The sequence below is a fragment of the Vicia villosa genome, unplaced genomic scaffold, assembly GCF_029867415.1.
Source record: "Vicia villosa cultivar HV-30 ecotype Madison, WI unplaced genomic scaffold, Vvil1.0 ctg.002495F_1_1, whole genome shotgun sequence".
Taxonomy (NCBI): Eukaryota; Viridiplantae; Streptophyta; class Magnoliopsida; order Fabales; family Fabaceae; genus Vicia; species Vicia villosa.
The window spans coordinates 240786-259676 of record NW_026705947.1 but is presented as its reverse complement, the minus strand read 5'-3'; the positions used below and the strand labels follow the sequence as shown (position 1 = coordinate 259676).

The 18891-nt window shown below is 33.5% G+C and overlaps 3 protein-coding genes across 3 annotated transcripts; 2 read left to right on the top strand and 1 right to left on the bottom strand.

Moving 5' to 3' along the window:
* The first annotated feature begins 4842 nt into the window (after window positions 1–4842).
* On the top strand, window positions 4843–7815 carry LOC131638988 (ras-related protein RABC1-like). The gene is made up of 6 exons (XM_058909513.1): window positions 4843–5082; window positions 5157–5225; window positions 5463–5528; window positions 6391–6512; window positions 7215–7343; window positions 7654–7815. Exons 1-6 carry the CDS (start codon window positions 4947–4949, stop codon window positions 7759–7761), a joined length of 630 nt encoding a protein of 209 aa, XP_058765496.1. The 5' UTR covers window positions 4843–4946; the 3' UTR covers window positions 7762–7815.
* A 537-nt stretch (window positions 7816–8352) lies between these two features.
* Window positions 8353–9878, top strand: LOC131638987 (uncharacterized). Its single transcript, XM_058909511.1, has 3 exons — window positions 8353–8756; window positions 9312–9450; window positions 9540–9878. Exons 1-3 carry the CDS (start codon window positions 8385–8387, stop codon window positions 9722–9724), a joined length of 696 nt encoding a protein of 231 aa, XP_058765494.1. The 5' UTR covers window positions 8353–8384; the 3' UTR covers window positions 9725–9878.
* Window positions 9879–14056: 4178 nt separating this feature from the next.
* On the bottom strand, window positions 14057–15401 carry LOC131638989 (small ribosomal subunit protein eS12-like). The gene is made up of 5 exons (XM_058909514.1): window positions 15295–15401; window positions 15160–15204; window positions 14604–14901; window positions 14415–14480; window positions 14057–14328 (listed from the first exon to the last, which is right to left on the bottom strand). The coding sequence occupies exons 2-5, from the start codon at window positions 15165–15167 to the stop codon at window positions 14269–14271; spliced, it is 432 nt and encodes a 143-aa protein (XP_058765497.1). The 5' UTR covers window positions 15168–15204; window positions 15295–15401; the 3' UTR covers window positions 14057–14268.
* Between the last annotated feature and the right edge of the window lie 3490 nt (window positions 15402–18891).

The window sequence follows — 18891 nt, the reverse complement described above, 5'->3', positions numbered from 1 at the left end:
TTAAAGATGCAATTAGAGACCCATTGAGTTGCTTCAATTGATAAGGTAAGGGTGGGGTTCTTTTCCTATAATGGGGCTTATGAATAATTGTATGTGGGGAATTAGATGTGTTAAATTATTGCATTATCTTGTTTGATAGTTGCTAGAGAATTAGGGATTTAGGTTTTGTTGTTGCAGTGTTAAGTTGTTCCGAAACCTAAAATTGTGTGTCTTGCCGTTGCTGTTTGATTGTTGTTTGTGATAATGTTCATTGCTGTTTGTAATTATTAAACGTGAATAGTAGTAGTTGGTGGTGTAGCCCTTGGTGGTGTAGTAGTAGTTAAGAGTAAATATTGACATCATCATTGAAGCTAACACGTGAACAACACCATAGCCTGATAAAATTCAACTCAAACATTGGTCTTCTTTGTTAACAGCAAGTTCATATACAATGCACATGCTATTATTGTTTTCTCTTCTTAATGTTTTATTTTATTTTATTTTGTTTCAATAATCATGGGCTAGTATATATATTGTTTTATAATGCAAGCTGTGAGATGTGATGACTGACAGTGTGCTTTTAATTACATTCTGGTTCTATTCGCATTACTGTGCTTGCTGTTAGTTTCATTTATCTCCATTTGGTGTGCATGCTGTTAGTGAAATATATGTATATATATAAAACAATATATATATAATGGAAACATATGGCTATGGAAATGAACCATGGTTTAGAGATTGAATATTATTGAAAACAATATTATATAATTGAAAATCGTGAAACATTAGAAATTATAGAACAGTGTATTCCAAAGAGTCCCGTTTTATTGAAATAGTCGAATTAAGCGGTTTATTTAGTTGTCCGGAATTTGATGAAAATTTACGTGGTAGCTAAGTTTAATTAGTAGATTAACATGGTGGTGTTATTTTGTTGAAATTGTGATATTTTACGAATCGACTGAAATTGTGTTTGGTTTAAATATTCTTTATAAATAAATTATAATAATTTAATAGAATTGTCAATAGAGTTGTTAGAGTTGTCAATAGAGTTGTTAGAGTCGACAATAAGTTGTCAGAGTTGTTTTGAATTATTAAGAGTCATATTTTATTTGTATTGAGTAATTCTGACATGTTTAGAGTTGTCAGTGTATAACGTCGGTGTTTGCTTTTTTTATTGGAACTTTAACAATTCATATCTTTTGAACTGTAACTCCGTTTGAGTCTCCGTTCGAAGCGTTAGAAAGCTAGCGCGATATTCTTTTCAATAAAAAAATGGTCTTGAGCAATAGAATGCTATAAATTGGAAATGGAGTAGAAATAGAAGTGAATTAAATTATTATAGTGTGATTATTAATTGGTTGATTAAATTAATAGTTGAATTAATTTCAATGTGTTTAATTGATTAGAATATAATTTGGAATTAGATTAACTATTTGGTTTGTCGGTAAATTACGATATTTTGAGAATTTATCCGTAATTGTGTTTTGATTGAATATGTATGTTGAGAAATATATATTATTATGTCAATGATGTTGTTTTGATATTGATTCTCTGTGGGTAGTTGGATAGCATTAATTTTAATGATTAATTGCTTGATTTTAAATGTGTATGTTCATATATAATTGGCAAAATGAGAATTAACATGAGATAGTATGATTACTAGTGTTAATTGGATTTTGTGAATCGTAATTGATTAATTGACCTTTTATATGTGAATGATATGTATGTGTTGTGAATGTTGTGTACAATTGGTGGATAATTCATCGAGTTGAATTATTGTGATATGCTAAATATTAAGATGGTAGAGATGATCTTAATTGCATATGTTTGATTAACATTGTACATACATTCATATCATGGATGCCTTGAAACAAAGGTGGTTTGCTTTGAAACATAAGCGTGGCTTGGATTCTAGAGTGAATCGGAAAGCGGTAAACTATATGTTTACATTTGGTGGCTTTGGTCTTGTCCGGATCTGAAGCGTGGCTAGATTCTATATGAATCGGAAGCGGTGGAACTTTGGGTCCATATTGGGTACCACATGCATAGAGTCACATGTCTTGCATTGAGTCACATTGAGGTTAAGTGATGTTTGAATATATGCATTTATGTGATTGTCATGTGTACATGAGATGTGATAATTGATATTGGTGATGTTTTGATATATAATTGGTTAAACGTGTGAATATGTGATAATGATGGATTGTGTATATATTTGGGATAATAGTATTGAATCTTTTGAGTATTATACTATTGAATTTTGTGCTTACTTGAATATGTGAAATTTATTAGATGATACTATTTACATAATTATGACTTGTTGTGCGATGAAAAGTATGAGAGATTAATGAAATATGGAAGTATGTTGTGTATGGTAACTGTTGATACTTGCGATGTAATGATTTTATATGTCTGAATCCTAGCATGCAATTTATCATGCGCCCACTTATATGATTTGATATCTCACCCTTTTTTTTTCTTGTTTCGCCGTTGCCTTTATATTGGCAACGTGCAGGTATTCAAGTATGAAGATTTAGTTGCCGTTACTCGAGTCGGTTGTCGCTCTGATACGTAGCACTCTGGGGGGAACGATTTATACTATTATTGATGTTGCTATCTAATTGTTTAATTTTGGTTGGACAAAATGTTAAGTTAACTGAAGATATTTTATTGAATACATTCTTAAGTGATTCCGCTGTGTTTTAATAAAATAAGTTATTCTATTTCAAAGGTGCTATGTATCCGCTTTATGCGACGAGGTGATTTGTTTTGTTTTGATTATGTGACGCCTCATTTGTTTATTGAGAAATTTTGAAAAAAAACTCTGATTTATATATATTTGCCGGGTAGAAATGGGGTGTTACAGCATTCATCAAAGCATTGTCCCGATCGGTGACAATGACGTTTGGCATAACCTCTTGATCAACTAACAAAGACTTGAAAATTCCCAAGGCCCACGTAAAGTTGTCTTCTTTTTCACACTCCAAAAAACCAAACCCCACCGAATAAGTCTTGTCCGTCGAGGTCACACCGACGATCTCTAGAAGAGGAAGCCTATACTTGTTTGTCTTGTACGTCGAATCCATGACAAGAACGGTTGGAAATGTGTTGAATAATTTGATACTTTCGGGATGAGTCCAAAAAATATCACGCACCGTAACTTTGTCCTCGGAGGTTCGGAAGCTTGAAACATAATTGTTATCGCCCACTAGTTTCAAAAGTTGTTGCATTTCCGACCGAGGGCCCATATTCAAAACCTTGAGATTTTGCCGTTCATTGTAAACTTGCTTGATATTTGAAACGCTATCCGGTTTCTTACGCTTCAAATCGGCAAGTATGTTGTGAGGCGCCACTTTGACTATCGTTAGGTCCGATATCACATTCCTCTCTTCGCGGGACAAATGACACGCCATTGGATGTCCGTGTAACTTGACATCCAAGGCATGATTATGCATTCCACAAATTACGGTTAACCGCTACCAATCATTAACCCTCCGAGTGACACGCAACTTAAACGGACACCCGCACTTTCTCGATCCCGTGTCCTCGTGTTTTAGCACCCGGTTTGATTGTACATAACTACCACCCCGTTCGCAATTCAAAACAACGAAAGCTTTTCGCCTACTATTTCCGTTGTCCGACCTTAAAATAACAATTCCAAATCCATGTTTGTTAGCTTCCTTCCGAACCCAATCAATCAATTGTTCGCGACTACCGAAACTCCGATCATTTGTAAAATGTTGCCGAACATCGACCGCATTGATCATGGGAGTAACATCAATAACCGGATCGTTATTAACGTTGACAATTTCCGGAACTAATACTCAATCGTCTTGCACAATGTTTTCCGGATGCACCATACCTAACAAATGAATAAATTAGCAAAATTGGCCAAAACTGTTTTTTTTAACTGCCAGGGCATATTTCGGAAGTTCATTTCCGAAATATATTAGTTAACATATATTTCGGAAATGAACTTCCGAACCTTATCAGTTTTCAGCATAAAATTTATCAATCAATGTAGTGAAATAGGGGATGAAATGAGTGATGTTTACCTGAAATTGATGCTTTCTATGCTCCCTTTAACGTGATCAACGGTTTGAAACTTGATTTTAGGGCGAAAAATGGATGGAGATTGATTGGGTTTTAGAGAGGGGTTTGAGAAGTTTTGGAGAAAAATGATGAAATAGTGAAGGAGGGAAATTTGTATATGCAGCAATAGTTTCGGAAATGAACTTCCGAAAATATGCACGGAGTTTGAATTTTTTTTACTTCGGAAATGCATCTCCGAAAACACCAAAAAATTGGTGTTTTCGGAGATGCATTTCCGAAGTCAACAAAAATTAAAAAAAAAAAAAACTTCGGAGATGAATCTCCGAAGCAGGGGTAGTTTTGGTTTTTCGCTGGGGGTGACCCCTATAGGGAGGTGGGTAAAGAAATTTTCTTAATAAATCATCATTAATATTTTTTGTTTTATATTTATCACACCCTCTTTTAATTTATTAAATTTATCCCTTCAATAGCGGTGGAGTTTGGGCCTCAACGGCGTGCTTCCCTCAAGGTCCTGAGTTCGAAGGAGTCCAGGGTCAACTTTCGGAGGCTACGTGGAGAGGCTAAAAAACTCCTCTCGAATGGATTAGTCGGGACGGAAGAAAGGATACCACTCTATTAAAAAAAAATCATCCCTTCAATATTAAAGTACAATTTGTAAAATTATTTTTAATTTCTCATACAAAATTAATTACACTGTGTGAAAGGCCTAAAATAAGTTAATAAAAAGAAATTAGTATTTTTTTTTAATTTACATAATAATAAAATTTGAGAAAAAGTAAATAATACATAATTGGAGGGATGCTTGTTGGTTAAGCAAATGCACGTTAATATTTTGTTGAAACAGAAAGTGATAGATACATACTGCATCGCCGACCTGCCTGAGATTGATTCGTTATCATTGTTGATTGGTTTCGATGGATTCGAGTTCGGGGCAGCAAGAATTCGATTATTTGTTCAAACTATTGATGATCGGTGATTCTGGTGTTGGCAAAAGTAGTCTTCTTCTCAGATTCACCTCCGATGATTTTGAAGATCTCTCCCCCACCATTGGTCCGTTTTTCTTCTTCTTCTTTTCCTCTATTCATTCTTTTACTTACTCTGATTCCTCTCTCTTATTACAACAGGTGTTGATTTTAAGGTCAAATATCTCACCATGGACGGTAAAAAACTCAAGCTCGCTATTTGGGATACCGGTATACTTTCATTCACTCACTATTTGTTATTTAATTACTTGTCTGTTAGGTTAGAGCCTAATTCTAGATTTGACTATCATGGTAACTTTTCCATCGGATCAACACCTATAATAATTTTAAAAATAAATAAATTGAATGTAATCACACGTGTCGGTGTCGAGTCTGTCTTCGACACTGTCGGTACTAATACCATATTTGATTAAGATTTTTAAGTCTTTGTTATTACTGAAAATGCAGCTGGTCAGGAGAGATTTAGAACACTCACTAGTTCTTACTACAGAGGAGCGCAGGGAATCATTATGGGTAAGTTTCTTTTTTCAGACTGCATTTTTCCAATTCAACATTTGGTATTCCATTGTGTCAAATGCCTTGAATTTTGACTGTAACCTAGACCGGTGCAACTAGTAGATGACGTCGATTTTTAGGCCGTGGCAGAGTTGATATGTTCTTGTTAAGCTGGCACAGCTAATGACATTTGTTATGTGATTTCTTTTGAGTTAGTTGTTTTCCTAGTAGGGTTAAGGCCAAAACTTCTCCATAGTATAAGCTTTTTTGCCGCCTCGGAAAGTTAAAGTACGTCGTTATTTACTTACCTGCAAGTTAATTCACATCGGAAATATTTTGTCACTTTTTTGCCACCTCGGAAAGTTAAAGTACGTCGTTATTTACTTACCTGCAAGTTAATTCACATTGGAAATAGTTTGTCACTTTTCTGACCTCTGCTGGGAATGTTTGGTGACCTGATGATGATTTTTATTATTAGAATACCACTTCTATTTTTATTTCTATATCTATTCATGTCAAGTTTAGTATCTATTGATTTGGATCTTGTGAGAGTTGATATCATTTATCTTGCTTGGTAAAATTATGTGTTGAACACTAATTTGAATATCAGCAAGTAGATCCTGGAACACCTTGTTTGTTAATTGTTAGTGAATTAGTCTTTCATCTAATTGTTCTGTGGTATTCAATGACCAAACTGTATTTTCTTTGTTAGTGATAAGATTCCCTTCTAAAATGACTGCAATGCAATATCTTTATAAGATACATTCTGTTAAATGTTCTATGGAGTTGGGACATGTCCTTTTCTTTAAGTTGATGGGCGTTGAAAACTAGGTTTTTGATTAGCTGATTACCTGACATTTTGTTCCCAAAACTGACACAGTTTATGACGTAACCCAGCGAGAAACATTTACGGACTTATCTGAAGTATGGGCAAAGGAAATAGACCTTTATTCAACAAATCAAGACTGCATGAAGATGCTTGTTGGAAACAAAGTAGATAAGGTATTCTTTAAAGAAGTTTACTGTCACATGCTGTCTCTTAATATTTAACTGTATTAACCTTGGAATTCAATCATAGAAAATTTTGTCAGGGTAAATAGTTTAAAATATTTTTAAGTTAATCACAGATTGCGGAAAATAGCAGTCTATCCGACCAGTTTTTTTTTGTCTTTTCATTTATAAAGTTCTGCAAAAGGAGGGTGAGACAGTTTTTGACACTTCTGTTTGTTTATTAGAACTTTCCTGTTGGCCATCTGATATGGAATAAAGTTTTTGTTTTCCATTTGGGTATATCAGCACGTCTTGGTAGGAGTTTCCTCCTGTCGTTCGATTTAATGTTTTTGTTTTTTTTGTTTTTTTTTTTGCATCCAGTGCTTCTAGCATGATTGCTTATCCTCCAAGAAATGATAGATTTTTAAAAAGACAATTGGATATCATTAGAGAAAAGCATATTAAAACAAACTAAAAGAAGACAAGGAGGAAGGCTTATTTGCATAACTTTATGTGGTATTTAAGGATATACAAATCATGAATTGCATGGACTCCATTTTGGCGTCTTAGTTTTACAGCTCTAGCTTAGCTTCTACTGTTGAGCTGCATATCACATTTGTCTCTAGTTCCGACTTCTGCATCATATCATAGCTTGCTGATATATTTTTTCTCTTTCATTAAATTAGAGGAGTTGACATGTGTGTCTATTTTCAGGAGGAGGATAGAGTCGTCTCAAAGAAAGAAGGAATTGACTTTGCTAGGGAATATGGTTGCTTATTTATCGAATGCAGTGCTAAAACTCGAATAAACGTGCAGCAATGCTTTGAAGAGCTTGTTTTGAAAGTATGTTAATTGATATATGTGCCCATTTATTTACAAACCTAACTTTGGTCATTAAATGTGTGCATCATTGATTAGCTGTGTGCTGCACAGTTTAGCTATGTGCGTGCAAACATGCATATTAGAAGGCGGAAATGTTTAATTGAGAAAATGAAACTGCAATTTTGGGAAAAGAAAAGAGTGTTTATTTTTTTATACAAGTTCAATGGCAGACGTTAAATGAATTGAGATAGGGGTTGAGTTCCTTTCTTTAACTTGTAATGAACAATATATGATGGCGACTCAGGGATTTCTTTTCATTGGTTGTATGCAGATTCTTGATACACCTAGCCTCGTAGCCGAAGGTTCTAAGGGGGTAAAAAAGAACATTTTTAAGGACAACCTTCCCCAGTCTGATGCATCCACAAGTGGCTGTTGCTGATTTTAAGAAGCTGTTCCACTCAGAAGCTACAGTTTAGGAATTATGGTCTCCAAGGGCGAACCGAATCCATGAAATGGATTCATAACATAATTTGCTGTTTATTTTAGCATAAGTGAAAGCCATTTAAATTTGTAGGTTCCTGTTTTGTCTTGAATATGTATATTTAGTATTGTAACGAAGGTTGTCTGCAACATCTTTAGACTTTTGTTTTTCTTTTAGTCACATTAATTTCATATGAAGACATGCAATTATTTTTTTTTTTTAATCAGAACAGATGATCCAAATCAAGTCAAATTGTATATAATAATATTTCTGAGCACAGATGTGTTCTACTAACTATTATTAAGACCCGTGAGATTAATAATTAATAAACATAAAATTGTAATAGAAGAAAAAAAACTTATCAAAAAAATGTATAATAATTCTTTTTTAAAACTGAAGTCAATATAAAAAGGCAATCTAATTCAAATTGAAATTATTTGAAAAGATCACCTACCATGCAAAATGCAATTTTTAAGTATTGGATATTTTTAATGAGGTAGATAACAAAAAATATCTCACGTGAGAAATCTATGTATTAAAAGAAAAAGCATTCCTTGAATATTTGGTCACAATTGACAATTATGGTAGGTGCATGTTGCAGAGCAACACCACCCATTTCCCATCTTCCATTGCCAAATCCTAAAACTATCAAAATACAGAATCTTCAGCAGACCAAAGCATCACCTCCACCTTCCCTTTTCATATCTCAACTTCCAAACAGACGCTTGTTCCTTTTCTCTCTTCCTCTCTCTAGTTTCCTTTTCCTCCCTTTTCCTGCATTTGGTGAAGATAACAGTGAAATTGCCTCAGAATATGATCCAGTAACTCGTTCTGAAAGAGATGCCAGTGCTTTAATCTCACAGAGAGTTTCTAGGGGTGTTGAGTTGTTGGAGAAAGGTAGGGAATTGCAAGCTCTGGGTGACTTCAATGGTGCTCTTCAATACTTTTCTCAGGTTACCCAATTTCCTTTCATTTGGTTCTTACTTGTTTATCTTTTCATTTGGTTCTTACTTGTTTATCTTCAATTTGATGATGGATTATTGTATTGTGTATGTTCATGTCTTTCATTATTTGCTTCTTTTTTCTTCCTTTTGTGAGAAGAGAAGCGTCTGTCAACTTTAGGAACAAATAACTTATTCATAAGAACCTATATGAATAGCATAAGTGTTTAATTAAGTTGTTTATTCAAACTATGATTGAGTTGTAGAATGTAAAGATGTCACACAATTGCTATATTGTGACTCAATTATAAGTTTTGATATTCAAAGTTCATGCCAAGAGTTAAGGACTTACTAGAGTTCAGTTTGAAACAAATGTAGAATTGCTCTGCTGATGTAAGAATAGATTGTTTTTTGGAATCACTAGACATGTCAGAAATATTTAATATAGCTGATTTTAGAGTCTTCATGTTTTGATGGATCAACCTGATCTATTTCACGGCATCACATGTCACAAGCTAAGCGTCGGACAGATTTGTACTTTGGTATTCATGCTACCTGTTTTTGCAGGTGATTGAAAGCTACAAAGACTTGGCATTCTCAGAGTATGCAAGGGTAGGGAGAGCACTAGCCCTATATGAAGTTGGTGACAGAGAAGAAGCAATTGCAGAGATGGAAGACGTTTCCATATCGCTAAAGGGGTATCCAGGTATGAATGTTAGCGTTTTCATCATAGAATCACGCTTAAAAAAGAAAATTCTCGCTTTTCTCTAATGCTATTTTGTTTTCCTGGAGCAGAAGTACATGCAGCTCTTGCAGCAGCGTTATACTCAGATAAGCATGCGGCATTGCTTGCTGAAAACCAGTTTACAATTGCAACTCTTCTTGATCCTCACTTTACAGATCTTTCATATGTTAGAGACACAAAGCACTGGCCTCCAAGTTTGATTAGTTCTCTGCAGCATTTCATTACACTATCTTAAGGCCTTACACGATTTGTATACTTATTGTTTAACCAATACATAGTAATGCCAGCTTTATGAAACTTTTCTCAGGTTTGGTCCTTTATTACATATGTAATAGTATATAATATCTTATTATACCTTATTTATTTTACATTTTTGTTTTCTACCTTAACTCTTGAGGTTCTGAAATGTAAATCAAGTGCTATAATTGTTTTGCTGTTGTCTTTGATGTTGGACGGAAAAGTATTTATCAAATTTAGTTTTTTTCGGCTCTATTGTTGTTCTACTATTGCAATAAAATTTTGATAAACTCCTTCAATATTTCCAATCAATAGAGTTATCCTGATTCAGGAGCCACACATCATGTGACAAACAACTCAGAATTCCTTCTTGATGGAGTCGACCTACCTGATTCTAATCAGGTCCTTCTTGGCAATGGCCAAGGTTTGTCCATAATCTCTATAGGGCACACACATTTTTGGTTTACCTCACAAAGATCACACACAGTTAAGACTTCAATTTAGGGTTTGTTCTTGACATCACTAAGAATCTTATTTCTATTAGCAAGTTTGCTAAAGATAATAATGTATTCTTTGAGTTTGATGTCGATAAATGCCCGGTCAAATCTCAGGCTCAGTCTACAATTCTGGGTCTTTAGGTAAAGATGGCTTCTACAGATTTGATGATTTGCAACCTCTTCATGGGACATCAGCTCCATCTATCAACTCTCTAACTTGTGATCAATCTACTCAGCATAATAATGTGGGATACTCTCTGTACAATGTGTGGCACAACAGACTTGAAAATCCTCATATCATGAAGCCTTGAAAACTACTCTTTCTTTGTGCAACATTTTTGTTCCTCATAAAACTAGCCTTGAATTGTGCAGTTCTTGCTGCATAGGAAAAATTCTCATACTTCTAGTTCTTTTTTTTAACTCATTCAGTTTATCATTCCCCTTTTGATTTGTTATATTCTGACTTGTTATATTTTGATGCATGGGACTCAACTCCTATACTTTCTACTCCAAGCTAGAAATACTTACTCACTTATATGGAGTCTTGCACTAAATACACACTTGGATTTATCCTATCAAGTTAAAATCAAATGTCCTGCTCACTTTCACACATTTTCGAACTGTTATTGAAGTACAATTTAGTACTAAAAACAGATGGTGGTGGTGAGTTTCAAAGTGTTCACCACTTTGTTTAACACGAAGCGTTGCTCACAGGTTTGCTTGTCTTCATGCACATCACTAAAATGGCTGAATTGAGTGCAAGCATAGACATGTGACTGAAACATGTTTCACCTTTCTTGCCCAAGCAGGGTTGCCTCTCAAATTTTGGGATTATGCTTGTTTAATTTAAGCTTATTTAATCAACAGAATGCCCACTGGTGTCTTAGACATGAAGTCTCCTCTCTTCATGCTCTACAAGTAGATACCTAACTACAAGTTTCTCAGAGTTTTTAGTTGTGCCATATACCTCCATCAAAGGCCATACTCATGGAGGGCATTTTCCTTGGATACTCACCTAGCCATAAAGGTTATAAATGCCTGGTAACCAATGGTAGGATTTACATCTCAAAGGACATCCTCTTCAATGAGGTCAGGTTTCCTTACTCACAGCTATTTCCTTCTTTTAATATTGATCATGTTGTCAGTCTCACCCTATCATCCACACCTTCCATATTTCATATTAAATCAAAGCAAACTAATCATATAACTTCTTAATCTGAACCATCAGCTGAACCACATATGTCCAAATCAACTTCATCCAATCCCACAACTCAAATTTCCACACCACAATTATCCCATTCTTCATCATCAACTCAACACTCTACATTATATATGTCCAATACATCATCTTACCTCAAACTCGCCTAAATCCAGTCACCATATTTCTCATACATCACCAGCTCAACAACCTACTCCAATTACTTCATCTAACTCACAAGAACTTGACCCTTCATCAACCACTCAGCCCGTGTCTACCTCTAAACCAGTGTTATTACCCTTCCTTCATCCCCCAACAATACTTGTGCAATGCCCACAAGAAGAAAATGTGGTATCGTGCAACCAAGACTCATTTAACATGAACCAATGAACATGAACCCTTTAACATGAGGCTCCTCTAACAATCACACATGGACCTTAACCACTCTTCCACCTAATGCCTAATAGGCAAGCTATTGATGCAGTTGGGTCTTTAGGGTTAAATGAATCCTGATGGTACTCTCAACAAATATAAATCCAAACTGGTAGCAAAAGGATTCCATCCATGAATTTGATTTCACAAAAACCTTCTCTTCTGTCAAGCTAGTTACAGTTAGGGTGTTCCTCACCTTGGCTATATCTAGAATGTGATTTGTCACTCAACTTGATGTCAATAATGCCTTCCTCAATGACTTTCTTTTCTTGAGGAAGAGGTATATATGAATCAATCACCAGGCTTTGAGAACTCTAACAAGAAGTTGGTGTGCAAACTCAACCTAACTATCCATGGTTTGAAACAAGCACCAAGGGCCTGGTTTGAAAGGCACAACAATGTTCTTTTCTTATTTACACTAATCACACCAACCAACATATATCATTGTGATGCTTGTGTATGTTGAAGACAATTGTCACAGGAAATTCGAAGTCTCATATCAAGTTCCTAGCAAACAAACTCAATGATCAATTTGCGCTCAAACAGTTGGGAAAACTGGAGTATTTCTTAAACATAGAAGTTAGTCACCAAACAGATGGATCATTCTTCTTCTCTCAAACTAAGTAGCTAAGAGATTTATTCACAAAAGCAAATTTGTTTGAAGCATAGGGACTATCCTAGGAAAAAATTATACCCAGAAAAGAATTTCTCCCATATTTAATGGTTTTCTAATCCAACTACTGCATACTATTTTATTTATAATTATTATTTTCTATCTATAATTATAATATATTATTAATTAAAAATAATTTAAAAATAAAAGATTCCTAGACTTTTTAAAATACTTTCCAAACACTTTTTATAAAAACTTATTCTTTGGAATATTATCCCTAGGAAAATTATTCCTGGGATTAATTTTTTTATACTGTGAAACAAACGCCCCCTAAGATCAGCATTGCAGTCAACAAAGCTTGTCAGTTCATGTTTCAGCCTCTAGAAAGACACTAGACTACTATGAAAAGGATCCTTAGATACCTAAAAGGCTCTTTGCATCGTGGACTTTTACTCAAACCAGCCTCTACTCTCATGCCTTTTTCTCAAAGCATTTTCAAATGTTGATTTGGGTGCAATTTCTGATGATAGAAAATCCACTTGTGGGTCATGCATATACTTGGTACATAATCTTGTGTTTTGGTGGTAGCAAGGTCTAGCACATAGGCCGAGTATAGAAGTCTTGCCAACATAACCTCAAAAGTCTTGTGAATCCAATCTCTCCCTACATCACTCCCATTTTTTGACAACTCATGACCAAACCTATGAAGAGAAGATAATAGAGTATAGACTATAAAGAGTCCCAACAAGGACTTGTAACTGAATGAGTCAGCAATCTCAAGGATGTAACTTAGTATGATGAGTCGGGCGTTGGTTAGTTACTTTATATAAACTCTTAATTGAGATTGATGTAACTAACTTTCAATCAATGAAATGTTAATAAGCATAGAAAAATTAAATCTCTAAAGGTTGTAACTAAATGTGTTGAGTCAGCATTAATTAGTTACTCTATATAAACTCTTAATTGAGATTGATGCAAGTCATGTAAAGTAGTCTCTCTCCTTTCTTCTTCTAGATCTCTTTTTTCAATTTACATTTGGCTATGCGACCCGACTTAACTAGTGGGATCATTTACACCATTCACGAGATTAGAACCTAGAATAAACTTTCAGGTCTCAAGAGCACACCAACATGTCGAGTGTTAAAATAAAAGTGTTTATTAGAATTGTTGAAAAAATGCCAGAATATCTACATATACAATGTTGAAAGATAGGTTTTTTTTAACTTGAGAATAGAATGTAAATGTTGGATACAGTTAGTTATCCACATACAATCAGGATAATATAATACTAAACCACAACTTATAATAACCTACATTTTTGTAGCTTTGATCTTAAGAATCATTTGAGCTTTGATTCATCACAATTTCATAACATAATAATTCATTTTATGGATTTGAATGAATGCCGCAAGAAACCACTATCATCCATTTTACTACTTAATCCTTTACTAAACTTCACTCGAAAAATAAATGGTACAATTTGGAGTGTTATACAAACATAAATAGCTAATGTTTGATTTACCTAAACAAAAAACAAGTGGTTGCATAAATAACTATTGTATTTAAACAATGAAAAACATCAAAAATCTATTACTGCAAGTTCTTGTCTCAAGAGTATAAATAGAGAATGGGTCACAAACAAGTTCAGTCTCAACAAAAAAGAGTAACAGGCAGCAATGAGAATGGGCAAAGTATAAATTCAACCATCAAAATCACTAGGCAGATAATCCATAAAAACAAAAATCTTAAGACTTATACAAAAACTTCATATTCGAGACCCACAAATCTAATCAAACTGCAAATCAGTTAGATTTCACATGTTGCAAAACAACATTATATGCTTCATGTTCCTCGCCGAAATCCTGCAAAATGCAAATAGTTTAGCATACATACATAAAAAGATGTTAACAGACTCCAAACATTTCCATTTCAAATGTGCATGTCATACCTTGACGACCACGCAGGAGCAACCAGTTACCTTCCTAGCTTTTCCTTCTGAATCAATCTTGCACAACTGCGAGAAGAAAAGACACAAATCAATACACAATAAACCGATACTGAAAGCATAAATAAAGACCACAGCAATTTGATAATTGCGACCAAGATTCATAATTTATAGCAAATCAGGGGCACTTACGCCAGCCCATTCTCCAAGGGTCTTCGCATTTGGAACAGTCAACAAACTAACATTGTGTTCAGCACAAAGGGCCTTGACCAATTTGACATAATCAGGTTGGTCACAATCTTCAGCTAGGACACATAGCTGTGCAGTATGTTTCTCAATCACTTTAGCACTTTCATGAAGACCTCGTGCAAGACCACCGTAAGCACGTGACTTTCTCAGCACAAGCTGAACAGCAGTCATGATGTCCATTGGCTCCCCTGGAATTCCAGGTGCAGCAACAACGGGCTCGGCTGCAACAACGGGTTCTTCACTGAAGAACCAAAAGTTTCAAGCAAATTATCAAAGAATCCCTCAAATGTATGATTATCAGATCCAACTTTTTCAATAGCCTTAGACTTAACACGAATCTTTAATGCATTTAAAAATAATCTAATCTAGTTCATACGAGAAAAAAAAACAACAACGAAGAAATAAAAAAGCTGCTAACATTGAGTTGTGGCAAACATTGAATCACGAAAACACTTAATCGGTTTAAAACATGTAAAGATTAAAGGAAATTAGGGCATACCCAGACATATTTGCTAGTTGATTTCAAAGAGACTCTTCTTCGTTCCTGCACAAAAACAAAAATCAACAAAAGAATGAGAATTTAGGTTGTGAAATGGATGGATGCAGAAGAGATTTAGAGAAGGAAAAGAGTAACCTTTGAGACGATGATGCAGCCGAAATCACTAGGTTTTCTGATGTAGCTGGTGCGGAAACGTGAGAAAATGTAATTTATACATTTATAAAAGAGAACCCATAAACCCTACTTGGTTTGAAAAGTCCTAACTGTCCCTGGTATTTTTATTCTCTCATATAAAATTAAATAAAGTCTATTATGTTTTTATTAAAAAATTTAAAAAAGCAAGTAGTTTTTTATTTTAATTGTTTTTTTTTTCAATAAAATTTTCAACTTTTAGTTTTTACTCTATAAAAAAAATCTATATTTTTTATCTTCAAAATTTATCAATGTTTTAAAACTAGGATCGGATATTGATTTAGTCAAGCTATTGAGTTACCGAGTTACTGTCATTGGTCGGACCGCATTGATTTTAATAATATAAAAATATTATTTTATTTTTCTTTTATTATATTATTTTTTTTCAAAATTTTTATTAGTTTAAAGTATTATTATAATTAATTCTTTAATATCTTAAATTTACAATATAATAATATAATAAATTTACTATTATTTATTCAGTCTCTCTGTTTTAGATTGAATTCAACAATTTCACTCATACGATTATAAATATAGGCTAAATAGGTTAAATATACCTACTTATATATAGGGCGGATTATAAAATTTTATAAGTAAAATGGACTATTTAAAAGGTTTAGAGCAAAATAAATTTTTAAATAGGTTTTTAGGAAATGTCAGACTTTTAAAAATGACCGGTCAAGCAATATTTTTTTTTATAATAGGTCAAGTTCGAGCCTTTTAAAGTATAGTCTGACCTATTTTCATTTCTAATTTATGCTCTTTATTAAAAAAGTATAATTGTTGATGGGAACAAGTTAAGAAGTTCATCTATTGCGAATAGAGGTGGAAATAGGCTAGATTAGACTTTAGGAGGATTGAGTCTTGCCTATAAATTTTTTTTAAGACTTGAGATTGGTCTACGGTTTATTATAGACATTTTTTCTCTGTTTTGATCTTTTTAAAAGCCTTACCTAACCTTAAAGTTTATTTAAAAGCCTATTCAAATAGTTTATTTTAAGTGTTTTTAAATAGGTCACACAATCTTTTATATATTATTTTGATTATTTTTATTAAAAAATTCTTAAATTAAGAAAAATAAAAATTACTAACAACATTCCTCTACCTAAAGATATATATTCAAACTAAACAAATTGAAATTACAAGTCCACCACCACGTAATTAGAAGCAAGACTAAACATAACATTACAACAATATAATTGACATGATAAACAAACAACCAAACCCTTAAAAATTGTAGACATTTTATATCATTATGTTACACTTCAACATTCTAAAGTTACTAAAAGAACATTAAAAAAACAAAATTCCAAAAAGCTTGATAACTAATACATTGATATGAGAACATTTAAATAGTTTATTTTACGTATTTCTTTAATAGTTTCATAACTTCTCAAATACAAACTCTTCAATTTTAGTATCAAACAAAAGTGATATCAGATATTCAAGCTCTAGATACCATATTTAAGTACAAGAGAGTAAGAGATATTTGAATAAACCGTGTGTTTAAAAGACACTACAGTTAGTTACATACTATAGTCGATGCGAGACTATTTTATATACAAATATTCTTAACAAAAAGTTATCCAAATTCAAGGGAAACAGTGTCAAACTCATTCTTGAGAATGAATACGACCTCAGATTAGAGGTTTCCATAAGGTTCAAATCTGTGACTTCAACAACAGACAAAGTATGAAGTGTGCTTGGTCGGATTACAATTAACATCCAAAATGGGGGCCAAAACAATAACAACCAAATCAGATTCACATCTAGTCACATATCATGTCGCAGGCGAACACCGAGCCAAAGATAAAGATTGGTTTGGCAAAATTCAAGAAGGGCAAAGATACATCACATCCAGCGCCGGCCCAATCAATGCAGAGGCCCCGTTCTAATTTTGAAAATGGGCCCAAATTTAAAATATAAATTCAATTATAATAATTAAAAAAGACACATAAAAAATATAATTATATATTAATTAATAATATATTTAATTATAATTATTTTGAGTTTTGATCTATCTCAATTTTTATATGTATTAATTTTTTTTATCATAGCATTTTTATTATAACATTTTATTTATTTTGAATAATATTTATAAAAAAATTGAACTTTTTAAAAAATTGGGGCCTCCCAAAATTTGAGGCCCTGTGCTGTAGCACTTCCTGCACATGCACAGGGCCGACCCTGATCACATCTCAAGAGAAGAAAATGGTCAAGCATACCTATTGTCGAAGCTGGCCCGTTCCAAGTCGCGAGATCACAATAAAACTGTCATACACAAAATGTTGATCAGCCCAAGCATAAACGCAATGGAAGAAGAGAAGTTAACCTTAAGTTGGATGACATTGATAATAAAATACATAACGGTCGTGGAACTCGCAGAAGATCAAATGGTAGCGATAAATTTAAAGAAAAAAAATACTCATTAGTTGAAGGACAAATCTATAAGGCTATGTTTGCGAGTTTCGAGGGGAGAGGAGGGGAAGGCTTCCGAAAACGAAATTTTAAAAAATTATAGAAAAATATTTGATATTTTTTGAAAACATGATTTTGTTTATAATGATAAAAGAGTCATTATCATTACTAAATATTTTATTTTCTGAATAGTATAACAACCTAAAAGATATTTGGAAAATTTATGTAAGCCCTCCAAAATCCTCCAAAACCCTCCTTAATACAATTTTTGAGTTCTCTCATTTTATGGGGATTTTGATGTTATGAATAAAATCAAACCCTCCAAAACCCTCCTACCAAAAATCTTTTTATTCTATTCACCCAATTTTTCCTATTTTCCAAAATCCTCCTCTCCCTTCCCCTCCAAACTCGCAAATAAAGCCTAAGGGGCTGTTTGGGAGTTGGTTTTTGGAGAATTTTGGAAGGGAAGAGCTTGGAGGGTTGCGTCTATATCTTAAGATGTGTGTAATATTATTAAAAAGTTTAAAAAACAATATACTACATTAGCATATAAAATCATATTGTTTTTTAAATTTTTAAAAAATATCAAATACATTTAACATATAGACGCAACCCTCCAAAATCTTCCCCTTCAAAACCCTCCAAAAACTAACTCCCAAACAGCCCTAAGAGAAAACAAAGATTCCTTTATATAGGAGAAGAAATTTGGCTAAGAAAAGAAATAATCTATGGCCGATGCTGCTCTCTTAGCCTGCAGTGTTAATCGACTAGACTTAGCTAATTAGAAAATAAATTATCTAGATTCGGAGGATAATCGATTAAAAGGGTTCCTAATCGATTAGGTTGCGAGCTCACTCCATAATTGATTAGATACAAGGTCTAATTGATTAAAGAAAGAGAATTTACTTTCTTAATTCTTTATCAACAAAGAGATAAGTGTCCCCACTCATGTAGTGTGTGTCGATGACATTATGATTTTACTAAATCTTAAATCTCATCTAATTAAAATAATGCATATATTCAAGGATTATGGGGAAGCATGATGGAAAGTTATCAACAAAGTCAAAAGCAAATTCTATATATGAGCAATATGTAAAAACTTACTTGACTTCACTCAGGGTC